This window comes from Jaculus jaculus, chromosome 14, assembly GCF_020740685.1.
Source record: "Jaculus jaculus isolate mJacJac1 chromosome 14, mJacJac1.mat.Y.cur, whole genome shotgun sequence".
Classification (NCBI taxonomy): domain Eukaryota; kingdom Metazoa; phylum Chordata; class Mammalia; order Rodentia; family Dipodidae; genus Jaculus; species Jaculus jaculus.
This window is the reverse complement of record NC_059115.1, coordinates 66,180,584-66,195,943: the sequence shown is the minus strand read 5'-3', so window position 1 is coordinate 66,195,943 and position 15,360 is coordinate 66,180,584. Positions and strand designations below refer to the sequence as shown.

The following is a 15,360-nucleotide window of genomic DNA, read 5'->3' as shown; positions in this document are numbered from 1 at the left end:
TCTCTAATAAAAACAAAATAGGGTTGGAGAAATGGCTTAGCAGTTAAGCATTTGCCTGTGAAGCATAAGGACACCAGTTTGAGGCTCCATTCCCCAGAACTCACATAAGCCAGATGTACAAGGTGGCACATGCATCTAGAGTTTGTTTGCAGTGGCTGGAGGCCCTGGTGCCCCCATTCTCTTCCTCTCTCTCTCTCTCTCTCTCTCTCTCTCTCTCTCTCTCTTCCTCTTTCTCTTTGTCTGTCTCTCTCAAATAATTAAGTAAATAAAAATAAACAAAAATTGGGCTGGAGAGATGGCTTAGTGGTTAAGTGCTTGCCTGTGAAGCCTAAGGACCCAAGTTCGAGGTTTGATTCCCCAGGACCCACATTAGCCAGCCAGGGGGCACATGCATCTGGAGTTCGTCTGCAGTGGCTGGAGGCCCTGGCACGCCCATTCTCTCTCTCTGCCTCTTTCTCTCTCTGTCATTCTCAAATAAATAAATAAATATGAACAAAAAATAAAAATAAAAAATAAATAAAAAGTTAAAAAAAACATTGAAACTAAACTGGCAGGCTATGTAGCCAAGCACTTTCAACCCCTGAGCATCTCCTCAGCCTGTTTCTATACTTTGAAAAGGTTCTTTGATATTTATTTTCAAACATTTAACTACAGGGTTGGGGAGATTGCTCAGTCAGTAAAGGGCTTGCTCTGCAAGCAGGAAGACCTGAGTTTGGATCCCCAGGATCCATGTAAAAAGCCAGGCATGGCAGTGCCTTCCTGTAACCTCAGTGCTGCAAAGGAAGAGGCAGGAGGATCCCTGGGCCTTAATCAGTGAGCTCTAGGATCAATAAGAGACTGCCTCAAAAATAAGGTGGAGTGCCAGGCATGGTGGTACACACCTTTAATCCCAGCACTTGGGAGGCAGAAGTAGGAGGATTGAGGCCACCCTGAAACTCCATAGTGAATCCCAGGTCCGTCTGGGCTAGAGTAGACCCTGCCCTGGAAAAACCAAATAAATAAAATAAAATAATAAAATAAAATCAGGTAGAGAGGGCTGGGAAGATAGCTCAGTAGTTAAAGATACTTGCTTGAGTATATGCCTGAATGATTCTATGTCAACATACCACAGAGATACATGGCACATTCATATTTATTGCTGCATTATTCATAACAGTCAGGAAATGGAACTGGCCTTGATACCCATCAACAGATAATAAGAAAATGTGATGCATACACACAATGGAATATTAGCCCACTGTAAAGAAAAACAAAACTGCATTTGCGGAAAAATGACAGAACTAGAAATTATCATGTTAAGCAAAATAAGCCAGACTCAGAAAGACAAATAACATGTGTTTTCTCTTATTTGAAGAACCTAGATTGAAAATTATATATACATCCAGGCGTGGTGGCATAGACCTTTAACCCTAGCACTTGGGATGCACAGGAGGAGGATCACCGTGGGTTTGAGGCCAGCCTGGGCTAGGCTAGAGTGAGACCACAAAAAAGTTTATATGTGTGTTTAGATAACTATATGTTTATTTATCTATGTGTGTGTAGGTTATGAAACTAGCAAGGGGATCCTGAGAGAAGAAGGGGATCTTAAGGAAGGTGGGAAATAGAGAGGGTAATGCAAATACATTCCATAAGGAAGTAGAATAAGGGGACCACCAGAGCAAAGGAAAGGAAGAGGAAGAAAAGGTCAGAGTGGACGGGGGGACAGTGGGGCGGCGGGGGGGGGGGGAGTGGACAAATGAGAACAAAGTGCAGTGACACATATCTATAAAAAATGTTATAATGCAACCCATTACTTTGCACCTTAATCTAAACTAGTAATAGAAAAAGAGGTGACTCTTGCTGTTAGGCCTAGTGGCACAGGTCTCTAATCCTAACACCTGGGGGTCGGGGAGGGATCACTATGAGTTGGAGGCTGGCCTGGAGCTAGAGTGAGTTCCAGGTTAGCCTGGGCTAGAGGAAGACCCTACCTCGAAAACAAATAAACAGAAAAGGCTAGGGCAGGAATATTGCGAGTTCAAGGCCTGCATAGGCAGCAGAGTGAATTCAAACCATACAATTGTCTTAAATCATAGGAAGAGGCCTTGGGATATTGCTATATGGTAGAGTACTTGCCTAGCATGTATAAGGCCCTGGGATAAAGTAAAACAATAAAACAGAAACTCCCCCCTCCCCACACACAGAACAGCTCTTGTCTTGGAAACTACAGGCGTTATTGTCTACACACAGCTCACCTCCAGTCTGCCTTGCTGGGCTTTATACACCACTTGGGGGCTCTCGTGAAGTATGCTCTCATAGAGTTCACGGAAATGGGCTATATTGGGCTTCACAATGTTCATCACTTTGGTCTTTTCCTCTCCAATCACCATCCGAAAGTCACCTAATTAACACAATCAGAGAAATCAATCTTCAGTTAAAAATCCAAACTTTCGCCAGGCGTGGTGGTGCATTCCTTTAATCCCAGCACTCGGGAGGCAGTGGTAGGCACGTCGCCGTTTGAGGCCACCCTGAGACTGCATAGTGAGTTCCAGGTCAGCCTAGGCTAGAGTGGGACCCTACCTTGAAAAACCAAAAAGAAAAATCCGAACTTGGTGATCTATGAACTCTAGCCTGTCATCGATAGTACATGGTTTGGCATGGCAGGATTCATCAACAGAACATTGCTTTTCCTCCTCAAGATGACAGACACATTACATGAGGGATATAGGCATTTGTTGGGGGGAAAAGGGCATCTCCAATCACAAAGCCCTATAGGCCAGCTGAAGTCTACTGCCTCATCACGCACGGTGATCACCAGCGAGAGTCACTGTTTGTCCAGGGCAGAAGCTTACGTCTTGACACACCTTCACCTTGTAACGAAAACCCTGCCTGTGGCCAGTTCTGCAGACAAAGGCTGCATGGCATCTCTTCAGATTCTACTTCACCGCTTACTCATTGCTGTCCTGTTTGCATGAGGAATTTAAGGCATCTTATGAACTAGCTTTACTGCATCTGACAAGGATAAGGACCATAGGTTTAAAAGTCTCAGTAAGGGGGGCTGGAGAGATGGCTTAGCGGTTAAGAAGCTTGTCTGCGAAGCCAAAGGACCCAGGTTCGATTCCCCAGGACCCACATAAGCCAGATGCACAAGAGGCGCATGTGTCTGGAGTTCATTTGCAGTGGCTGGAGGCCCTGGCACGCCCATTCTCTCTCCCTGCCTATTTTTGTATCTCTCCCAAATAAATAAATAAATAAAATATATATATTTTTTAATGACCCAGTAAGAGGGCTGGAGAGATGGCTTAGTGGTTAAGGCATTTGACTGCTAAGCCTAAGGACCCAGGTTCAACTCCCAGAACCTATGTAAGCCAGCTGCACAAGGTGACACATGCACAGAAGGTGGTGCACACATCTGGAGTTTGACTGCAGTGGCTACAGGCCCTGGTGCGCCAACTCTCTCTCTTTCACTCCCTCTCATTAAAAAAAAAAAAAAAAAAAAAGTGCTGGAGCCAGGCGTGGTGGCGGCACACACCTTTAATCCCAGCACTCGGGAGGCAGAGGTAGGAGGATCACCATGAGTTCAAGGCCACCCTGGAACTACATAGTTAATTCCAGGTCAGCCTGGACATCAGAGTGAGACCCTACCTTGAAAAACAAAACAACCACAAAAAAATCCTGGTAAGAAGTAGTTTATATATACATATATTTTTTTGTTCGCTTTGTTTTTGAGGTAGGCTCTCACTCTAGCCTAGGCTCGCCTTGACCTCACAGCAATCTTCCTACCTCTGCCTCCTGAATGCTGGGAGTAAAGGCGTGCACCGCCATGCCCAGCCAAGAAGTAGCTAATATGTAAGATGAAACTGAAAGCATGTAACTTTGTGGTGGGTGAATGTGCACATGTGTGCATATGCACATGGAAGCCAGAGGACAACCCTGGGTATTGTTCCTGAGGTACTATTTACCTTTTGTAAAATATATTTTATTTATCTACTTATTTAATTGACAGAGAGAAAGAGGCAGATATACAGAGAGAATAGATGCACCAGGGCCTCCAGCCACTGCAAAGAATTTACACACCTGTGCCACCTTGTGCATCTCTGGCTTACATGGATATTGGAGAATCGAACCTGGGTCCTTAGGCTTTGCAAGCAAGCACCTTAACTGATAAGCCATCTCTCTAGCCTCTATTTACCTTTTTTGAGACAGGGTTTCCCATTGGCCTGGAACTCGTCAGGTAGGTTTAACAGTGGCCAGTGAGCCCCAGGTATCTACCTGTCTCTGCCACCCTAGCACTAGGTCTACAAGCATGTGCTACCATACCTGGCTTTCATTTATTTAGTTTAGTTTAGTTTTGTCTTTTTGAGGTAGGGTCTCACTCTGGTCCAGGCTGACCTAGAATTCACTATATAGTCTCAGGGTGGCCTCAAACTCATGATGATACTCCTGCCTCTGCCTCCCAAGTGCTGGGATTAAAGGCGTGCGCCACCACGCCCAGCCCATACCTGGCCTTTATATAGGGGTTCTGGGGATTGAACTCAGATCCTCATGCTTTCAAGGCAAGCACTTTATTGACTGAACTATCTTTCCAGCCTCAATATATAACTTTAGACATTGCAACTGGAGAGAAATGAAGGATGCAATAGTTGCCACAAGACAAACTGAGCTGAAAAATAAGTAATTTTGAAAAGACAAAGCTTCTCCCCTGCCCTTCGGTGACAGAGTCTCATTGGCCCAGGTTGGCCTCAAACTTACTATGTAGCCAAGGCAGGCCTTTGACTCTTGATCCTTCTGCCCTCACTTCCCTAGTGCTCGGATTTCAGGCACGGAACCCGCATGCCCGCTGAAGCAACTGCTTTTGAAACAAATGAAAAACGTGCTGCCTCAGTCAGTGAGGATGATCAGTAAGATAAGAGGGGAAAGTTGTAATTAAAATGGAAATGCCTGAGTGCCTAGTGGGCCATTGTGAATTCAAGAGGCTAGCAGGGGTGGCTTATTAGTGAAACAATTGCCTAGCAGGCATGAGATCCTCAACATCGCAAGAAAAGGAAAACTGGGCTGGGCACATGTAGGACAACACCCAGGTGAAGTATGGGTGAGCAATGTGGCTGAAGCCTTTATGGGGCAGACATGAAAGGAGTCCAAAGGTGACCAGGATAGGCAGATGCCTCAACTTCCGAGAAAACCCCTCAGCCTAGGATGGTGATATAATCTGCCATCCAAATTAGGTCACTTTTGAGGGCAAAGAGAGAATATGACACGATGTGGTGGTTTAAAATAGGTGTGCCCCATAAACTCATGTTTCGAATGCTTGTTTCCTAGCTGATGGCCATTTGGGAAGTGGAGTCTTGCTGGAGGAGGTGTTGGTGGGAGGGGTGGGCAATTCAGGAATTGGAGCCTCCTGGAGGTAGTGTGTTGTTGGAGGCAGGCTTTATGGGTATTGGGTATTATAGCCAGCTTCCCCCTGCCAGAGTCTGGCACACTCTCCTGCTGCTGCTGTCCACCTGATGTTGGCCAGGAGGTGATGTCCACCCTCTATGAATGCCCATCATTTTCCTCTGCCATCTTGGAGCTTCCCCTCAAGTCTGTAAGTCAAAACAAACCCTTTCCTTCCATAAACTGCTCTTGGTTGGGTATATTCAGCCAGCAATATTAAGGTGACTGTAACAATTTCCCCCTAGATTAACAAATTTGGTAGCCAACCTGGCACTATGGGATTATAACAAAAGCAGGAAAGAAAGGGTGTCATAGTCAGCTTCATGTTGCCGGGATGAACCTCCAAACCAGACAGGTTTATAGGAGAAACATAATTCATTTTAGGCTTACAGATCCAGGGGAAGGAATGAAAAACCACCAGCAGCACCACAAGCAAAACCTGGCAACCAAACAGCAGGGACCCCAGGCAGAGCTCCAGCACTCTGCATACCTTAGGCTGGAATTCAGTGCCCCCAGAAATATCTTAGGTCTGGACCCCAGATCTGTCCACAGTGACACCTTCTCCAGCCAGGTGGCTGGAGAGCTAAGTTACAAGCTTTAATAAACTTCTGAATCTATTGGAGACATCCATTCACACTACCACAGAGGGTCATTGGATTTGCAATGTAGTTTTGGTATTTGGAAATAGCCTTGGACAATGTGAGGCAGGCTGTTGTAAGTCCCTTTGTGGAAACCCAATGGAGCCATGAGGATGAACCATGAGTTGCACTGGAGACCTCAGCCAGGACTATGGGACAGCAGAGGTGATGCCCAACTTCTTCTTATGCCATCTTTCCTCTGCCATTATGGAACTTCCTATTGAGAGTGTAAACCAAAATAAATGCTTTCTTCCCATATGCTGCTTCTGGTCAGGTGTGTTCTCCTAGCCTCAAAAAGGTAACTATCACACACGAGGACAATAAGACCAACAGGGGTGAACAACGGCATGTGGTGACCTCTGCCAATTTTTTTTCTGTGTGTTGGGGGAGGTGAAAGGAACACAATATATTTTCTATTGTTTTGGCTGAAATGATTTAAGATTTGTCTTCCCTGAAACTCACATTGGAGTTTAATCTCTGTTGTGAGATATTAAGACTGTAGTGTTTACAGACAGAGCCTTTGAGAGGTGATTATATTTAGACAATGTCACTAGGATGGAGTCTCCATGACTGGATACTGGGGGCTTGTAGAAGTTACCTTCTTGTTGCTGGGACAAAACATCCAACCAGAAGCAGCTAGTGGAAGGAAAGGGTTTAATTTTGGCCTACAGTTTCAAGAGGGGGGAGGGGGTTTATCAGCCCTAGGAAAGTATGACAAGAACAGATAGCTGGGTGACACATTGTGTCACATCAGCTGGGAGGAAGCAGCAAGAGTGAGCTAACCAGCACTAGCAAGGGGGGCTGGATTATTAAATCCCAGGCCTGCTCCCAATGACACACCTGCTCTAGCAAGGCTCCGCCTCCTAGAGGCTCCAACCAGCCAGGGATCAAGTATGAGGCTTAATCATAAACACGTGAGGCTGTGGGGGACATTTCACACTCAAACCTCCATGGGTCTGACACCATGTCATGATGTCTTGTGCTACCTTGAGATTCTGTCAGCAAGGAGGCCATCAGATCTGAGGCTTCCTTCCCTTGGGCCAGAAGTGTGAACCAAAATACATCTCTCTTATTTATGACTACCCTGTCTGTGGTATTGTGTTATTAGCATCAGAAAACAGTGTAAGGCAATGTCCAATGGTATTACTTCAGGAAGGAATATAATACCCTAGCTATTTAAGCATCCAAGGATCGATTTACGCTGTTAAGTGGGTGGAAATGCAGGGAAGTACAAGCCTCAGAAAAACCGACTTCCAAATGGCCTCTGGAACCTGACCTTGATATAGTTGAGTCTGACTACTCAAGTGAGTAAGCAGAAGCGAAAACCAGTTCTAACAAGCTGCACAAATTTAGATAAATTCGCCTTTTCACTATGTTTACAGGGAAAGAGAGTCACATGGTTAAAACCAAAGAACATGGCTAACGAGGGAGCAAAGCAACTGGCTGTTTCACACATTGCTGTTGACATCCTAAACCACTAAAACCCTTCTGGAAAGCAGTGAATCAAGAAACGCCATCTCCAGAGAGTGGGCCTTAAGAAATGAAACAGAAGCAGAGATTAGGAGGCGATGTTTTTTAAGCATCTGGCAAGCACACCAGGCACTCTTCCAAGGCCTGTCACTGTGCGTCATGTAGTCCACAGTGCACGCTCAAGCAGAGCGTCCTACCCACTTCTAGATAAAGACACAGGGACTAAGATGCCTAAGATTTCCCAGGGAGTGGGTTAATATACTACATGTAACACCAAAATTTATTTACCATGGGAGAGAGATGGCTTAGCCGTTAAGGTGCTTGCCTGCAAAGCCTAAGGACCCAGGTTTGACTCCTCAGATCCCATGTGCCATAAACATGAGGTGATGCACCTGCAAGGCTGCACATGCGCACGAGGGATTGCATGTGCCTGGATTTCTATAACAGTGGCTAGAGGCCCTGGCATGCCAATTCTCTCTCACTCTCATTAAAAAAAAAAAAAAAAAAAAAAAGCCAGCTGGGTGTGGTGGCACATACCTTAATTAAATCCCAGCACTCGGGAGGCAGAGGTAGAGAGCTGTGAATTTGAGGCCACCCTGAGAGTACGCAGTGAACTCCAGGTCAACCTGGGCTAGAGCAAGACCCTACCTGAAAAATTCAAAACACTAAGTTAAATAAAATAAAGCAAAGGCTACTTACACCTACAAGCTGCTTAAAGCAAAAAAAAAAAAAAAAAAAAAAAAAAAAAAAGGCAGTCTGTTGGGCTTGCCTTGCCTAAAAATATTTTTTTATTTCCTAAGGCTGAGGGTACAACATGGTTATAGAGTGCTTGCCCAACATGCACAGGCCCTAGTGTTGTGGTTCGGATATGAAGTGCCTCCCTACAAAAACTCATGGGTTGAAGGTTTGGTCCTGGCTGGTGACACTAGTGAAAGGTGACTGGATCATGAGGTGCTAAGTTCATCAATGGAGCTCGCGGTTGAATGGGCTATCAGATGGTGAGGCCTAGCTGGAGGCCTGCCTTTGAAGGGGTATCGTGTCCCCAGGTCCTTCTTTCCTTTCTCTACTTTCTCTGCTTCTTGACTTGCCAAGAGATGGGCAGCTCTTCCCCACTAGGACTTTCTGCCATTAAATTTTTGTGTAACCGCAGGCCTCAAAACAATGGAGCCAGCCGATCATGAGCCCAAAACTTGGCAACCATGAGCCAAAATATTTCCTTCTTAATTTTCTTAGGCATTCTGTCACAGCAATAAGTAGTGACCAACATACCTGTGTTCAACCCTCAGCAAACTCAACATAAAAAAACAAACCCAACTATTAATTAAAACATTGTTTATACTGGAGACAGCTCAAATGTCTAAAAGGGGAATGAAAAGCTCAAATTATAATGGTATGGCCATATCCTACCATAAAGTAGTATGTCACCATTAAAAATTATAGCTGCGGGCTGGGAAGATGGCTTAGTGGTTAAGGCGCTTGCCTTAACTGAAGTTCGATTCCTCAGTACCCATGTAAAACCAGATATACCAGGTGGTGCATGCGTCTGGAGTTCATTTGCAGTGGCTATAGAGGCCCTTATGTGCCCATTCCCCCCTCTTTTAAATGAATAATATTTTTAGCCATACACACACACACACACACACACACACATGCACACTTTTTTTTTTTTTTTGAGGTAGGGTCTCACTCGAGCTCAGGCTGACCTGGAATTTACTATGTAGTATTAGGGTGGCCTTGAACTCATAGCAATCCTCCTATCTTTGCCTCCAAAGTGCTAGGATTAAAGGCATATGCCACCACTTTAAAATATATTAAAAAAAAAACTATAGTCATATAAAGCAAGATGGAAAATGATCATACAATAATGGGCAATAAGAAGCAAGTATACAAAAGTACAATAAAAAGCTGTTAAAAACAAAACAAAACAAAAAGATGAAGCTGTAACAGAAATTTGAGGGACAGTGGTGGTGTTCAGGGGCAGAGTGCTTGTCTAGTTTGAACAAGGCCCTGGGTTTGATCCTTAGCACCACACACATATAAGGCTATTTATTCTTTCTTTCTTTTTTTGGTCCTTCTTTCAAGGTAGGGTCTCACTCTAGCCTAGGCTGACCTGGAACTCATTCTGTAGTCCCAAGCTAGCCTCAGACTTACAGTGATCCTCCAACCTCTGTGTCAAGAGTGCTGGGATTTAAGGTGTGTGCCACCATATCCAGCTTATGGTTATTTTTTTAATTTTTATTTTATTTATTTGAGAGAGAAAGAGAGAGAAATAGGCAAGCAGAGAAAGAGAATGGGTGCACTAGGACCTCCAGGCACTGCAAACAAACTACAGATGCATGCACCCCCTTGTGTATCTGGCTTATATGGGTCCCAGAGAGTCAAACCTGGGTCCTGTGGCTTTGCAGGCAAAAGCCTTAACCACTAAACAATCTCTCCAGCCCATGAAGGTTATTTTGTTCTCATAAAATGTGTATTTCTTGTAAGGTTTCTGTGTGTGCTATCTCCTCATAAAGTAGGCACTGTTACTTGTCCAAGATTTGTTCTATTCATGAAATTATGTTTTTATTGGACAATTTTTATTTATTTGAGAAGAGAAAGAGGCAAGGAGAGAGGGAAAAAAATGGGCATGCCAGGGCCTCTAGCCACTGCAAACAAACAGTAGACGCATGCGCCACCTTGTGTATCTGGCTCATGTGAGCACTGGAGAAGTGAAGCTGGGTCCTTAGGCTTCACAGGCAAGCACCTTAACCACTAAGCTATCTCATCCAGCCTTTATTTGATAATTTTTATTTTATTTTTTTTATTTATTTATTTGAGAGCAACAGACACAGAGAGAAAGACAGATAGAGGGGGAGAGAGAGAATGGGCGCGCCAGGGCTTCCAGCCACTGCAAACGAACTCCAGACGCGTGCGCCCCCTTGTGCATCTGGCTAACGTGGGACCTGGGGAACCGAGCCTCGAACCGGGGTCCTTAGGCTTCACAGGCAAGCGCTTAACCGCTAAGCCATCTCTCCAGCCCTTATTTGATAATTTATACACATCTGTGTAATGTCTTTTGATCATGATTCCTTCCCATTCCTTTCTCTTGTCCTCCCTTACTCCCTCCTACTGAATCCCTTTTTCTCACCTAGTTCCTCTCCTACTTTGAGGTCTTTTTCCTTTTCTTATATAGTATGTGAGATCCCTGCATTTCATTAGAGTTGCTTGCATAAGCACGGGTATGGGGCATTCATGAGAACGTGTACAACTTGCTGGTTGCTACACCGTACTATTCCAGATGAGGGCACTGGGGTACAGAGATAATCTGCCCACAGTCCAACTGCCTATCAGTACCAGTGTGATGACATCTTGTGTAACTATTTCCCCCTACTTTGTAATTTTCTTCACTTCTGCAATGCTGGCATATTGCTTCAGCAGTTTTAGATGAAATCATGGGACACAGTTGTGATGACTTGATGTACGTGAATGGATGGAAACTGGGTTAACCTCCAGCCATGGAACCCTTATGCTGTCATGGAGAGCCTCAATCCCTGCACAGATGAAATGTCATCAAGCTCGAAGTCTAACAGGGGTGGCCCTGATATGAAAGGTCAGTTTTTGTTACTGGTGAGTTCTAAATATTTGTGTGGTTCTTTTCCTTTCTGTCAGTGCTGCAAACAAAAAGTTCTTGGACTTAGGACAGTAACTTTCTGATAGAAGGATTGTACTTCACTGAAAGATGAAGGCAAATTAATCCCAATCCTCCCTGTAAAGAATAGTTGTATGCAATGATGAAAGGACTCAGAAAAATACTCTGGCCCCCGAAAGGGACTTGGCTTGCTTGGCGCTGGATCCTCAGCTCCTTGTGCACAGCCTGGCCTGGCACAGGGAAGGAAGGCACATCGATAACCATTTGCCAAGTTGAATTTCTCCACCTGTTGTGCAGCAGACTGAGCTCAGCCATGGGGGAAGGGAAGCAAATGGGCTGAGACTCATCTCTTCAGAACAAAGTGAAACATGGCACAGCATCAACTGCCATCCGATCCCAAGAATCCACCTTTCGTACTTTTATTGATCTGTCTGCAACCAAACTCAGGCAGGGAAAGATTACTACTGCTTTTTGTTTTGTATACCTATTAACGGTTTTAACCCTCCAAAGCTCTACCCAGGGAATGGCCAGGACACTGCAACAGATGACAGGGGAATCGTTTGTCTTGGACTTAGACATGAGACAAGCTTAGACCCTGCTCTGTGATTCAGGCATGTAATCAGGGCTATGACGGTGGGAGGGGCTGTGGAGTACAATGGCAAGGCTGGCGCTCTCAAGACTGGTAATGTCTCAGGGTGATCTGAAACGCGGGGAATCGCAGGTTGCAGGCCAGCCCAGGCTACGTAGTGAGTTCCTGGTCAGCCAGGGCTATATAGTGAAACCCTGTCCCCAAACCACAACCAGTCAACCAACCGTGCTTAGCTTAGTCTGTTTCCTTCTCTGTAAAAATGGCTTAATCGGGGTTGGAGAGATGGCTTAGCGGTTAAGGCGCTAGCCTGCGAAGCCTAAGGACCCAGGTTGGATTCTCCAGGGCCCATATAAGCCAGATGCACATGGTGGCACATGCATCTGGAGTTTGTTTGCAGTGGCTAGAGGCCCTGGTGTGCCCATTCTCACTCTCTCTCAAATAAATAAATAAAAATAATTTTTTTAAAAAAATGGCTTAATCATACTAACTTCACAACCTTGTAGTTGCCTTCAGATTCAACTGAATTATAGGACTAGAGAGTGTTTTGTTAAGTGGTAAAGCAGATAATCGATACTTTCATATGTACACAGGATAGGGAAGGGAGAGGGTAAGAGAAAGCCCTTGTCTAAGATAACAATTACTAGCTAACTTTCCCATTATTAAATCAATCACAGTGCAGTGAAATCTGGGTGGCTACTCAGTACCAGGAACCATGCTGAACTCTGGAGAGAGGGATACAGGCCCTTCCTTGCCCAGCAAGCAACATGGCATTTCAGTGCAGGTTCATGTTTAAAGAGTGTATCCTAAACCAGACCTGAGGTGGCAAAAAAGACACTTTAATAAGTTTGTGAGATCTAATTCACACACCAGACAATTCACTCATTTAAAGTGTACAACTTAATGTGCGTTAGTATATTTACAGAGTGGTGCAACCATCAGGTCAATGTATGAACATTCTGGCCTCCTGAAAAGAAACTGTCATTAGTAGTCACTGAACATTTCTTTTCACCCTTCTGCTCCAGCCCTAAGCAGGACTTTCCACTCCCTCTCTCCCTCCCTCACTGTGTTTGAGACAGACTCTTGCAATGCAGCCAAGTGGAACTTATTATATAACCTAAGCTGGCCTGAAACTCATGATCTTCTTGCCTCAGCCTCTCACGTTCTGGGGTTACAGCAGTGCCCCACCATGCTTGTCTACTTATTTTCAGGATTGTGTTCCCTCACTGAACTGCATTCCCAGCTCCTAGTTCATTATAGATATCATGTATGGACTCATATGATATGGAGTCAATGACCTCAGCAAATGTTTCACGGTTCATCATGCTGTTTGGAACATGAACCAGTTCTTAACCACTGTTTATGGCTAAGTAGCATTTCATTGTATAAATACATTGTATAATTCTGTTTTGTTTTTGAGGTAGGGTCTTACTTTAGTACAGGCTGACTTGGAACTCACTCTGTAGCCCCAGCCTGGCCTGGAACTCATGGAGATTCTCCTATCTCTGCCTCCTGAGTGTTGGGGCTAAAATGCCACCACACCCAGCTAAATGTATCCATTTCAGTTGATGAATATTGGGTTATTTTTACTTTTCAGCTATTCATTATAAATCATGCTTCCATGAACACTCGTGTACAAGTTTTTCTTTTCTTTTTTTTTGAAGCAGGGTTTAACTTTAAAGGCTGTCCTTGAACTCAGGACAATCCTTCTACCTCCCGAGTGCTGGGGTTATAGGCTTAAGCCACCATACCCGGCTCATGTACAAGTCTTCAGGTGGATTTTATTTTTCTTGTGTAAACACCTAGAAGCTGAATCACTGGGTCATATAATAATTCTGTTTAACAGTCTGAGGAACTCCCAAACATTTTCCAAAGCATTTCATACCATTTTCCATCCCCACCAGCAATTTAGGAGGGTTCTAATTCTCCACACTGCCCTTAATGCTTCCTCCTGTCTTTTCTGCTTAGTCCATCTTAGTGGCTGCACAGTGATGTCTAGATCTCTGGTTAGTATTTCCCTCGTGCTACTGGTGCTGCTGAACACCTTTCCATGTGTTTGTTGGCCATTTGCATGTCTTCCTTAAAGAAATGTCTATCCAAATGCTTTGTCTGTCTGTTTTCACATTTTCTTTTTCCGAGGTAGGGTTTCACTCTAGCCCAGGCTGACCTGGAATTCACTATGTAGTCTCAGGCTGGCCTCGAACTCATGGCAATCCTCCTACCTCTGCCTCCCGAGTGCTGGGATTAATGGCGTGTGCCACCATGCATGGCTTGTTATTCTTTTTCATTTTTAAATATGTTTATTTATTTAAGAGAGATAGAGAGTGAGTATGGGCACTCCAGAGCCTCCTACCACTGCAAACAAACTCCAGACGCATGTACCACTTACTACATCTGGCTTTATGTGGGTACTGGGGAATTGAACCCAGGTTATCAGGCTTTGCAAGCATGCCTTTAACCACTGAGCCATGTCTCCAACCCCACTTTAAATTATTCTTACTGTGATTCTAAGAATACTTTCTCACGCTAGCTCAAGCTGACCTGGAATTCATTATGTAATCTCAGGGTAGCCTTGAACTCATGGCAATACTCTTACCTCTGCCTCCTGAGTACTGGGATTAAAGATGTGTACCACCATGCCTGGCTCTTCTAAGAATACTTTCTATATTCTGGATACTAGTCCCTTCTCAGAGATGTGATTTATAAATACTGTGTCCCATCCCATTTCATTAATCTTAATACTTTTCTTGATTTTTTTTTTTTCTTTTGCCAGCAGGCTTCCCCACCCCCCACCCCGAGGCAGGATCTCACTCTAGCCCAGACTGACCTGAAACTCGCTCTGTAGTCACAGGGTGGCCTAGAACTCACAGTGATCCTCCTACTTCTCATTCCCATGTGCTGGGATTAAAGGTATGTATTACTGTGCTCAACTCAGTTTTAAACTTTGATGTTTTTCAAGGTAGAGTCTCAGTCCAGCACAGGCTGGCCTGGAATTTACAATGTAGTCTCAGGGTGGCCTCGAACTCATGGTGATCCTCCTACCTCTGCCTCCCAAGTGCTGAGATTAAAGGTATGCACCACCATGCTTGGCTCAGTTAAAAAAATTTTTTTTTGGTTTTTCGAGGTAGGGTCTCACTCTGGCTGCCCAGGCTGACCTGGAATTCACTATGAAGTCTCAGGGTGACCTTGAACTCATGGCAATCCTCCTACATCTGACTCCCAAGTACTGGGATTAAAGGCGTGTGACACCATACCTGGCCAGTTTTTAAAATTTTTAGTGTGACCCCATTTAGCTATATATATTTTTTCTTTTGCTGCCTGTGCTTTTGGCATAGATCTGAGAAACTATTTTCTCACCCAAAGTCACTGAAAGTTTGACAGTTTTACTACTTACATTTAATTTATGCCCAAGATCCATTTTAAGTTAGTTGTGTGCATGTTGTGGAATCCCCTTTCATTCTTCTGCTGGTGGACACAAATGTTTATTTTTAGGAGGCACCTTAATGTGCCACTTGAATGGTATTCTCTAAAGCACTTCTCTATTGCTGCAAAGATAGTATATGGCACTAACATATATCAGAAGAGAAAGAGATAATAAATTACGGAGCGACTAGGTGATATAAATGTGA

General features: G+C 44.4%; 1 protein-coding gene across 7 annotated transcripts in view; it reads right to left on the bottom strand.

Moving 5' to 3' along the window:
* Tamm41 (TAM41 mitochondrial translocator assembly and maintenance homolog) overlaps positions 1 to 15,360 on the bottom strand; it is a 64,859-nt gene that overhangs the window by 19,864 nt on the left and 29,635 nt on the right. For all 7 annotated transcript variants that reach the window (XM_012952458.2, XM_045133219.1, XM_045133221.1 and 4 more), the window contains one exon: positions 2,232 to 2,377. In XM_012952458.2, the coding sequence (XP_012807912.2) occupies positions 2,232 to 2,377 (146 nt within the window). The remainder of the gene's footprint in view (positions 1 to 2,231; positions 2,378 to 15,360) is intronic.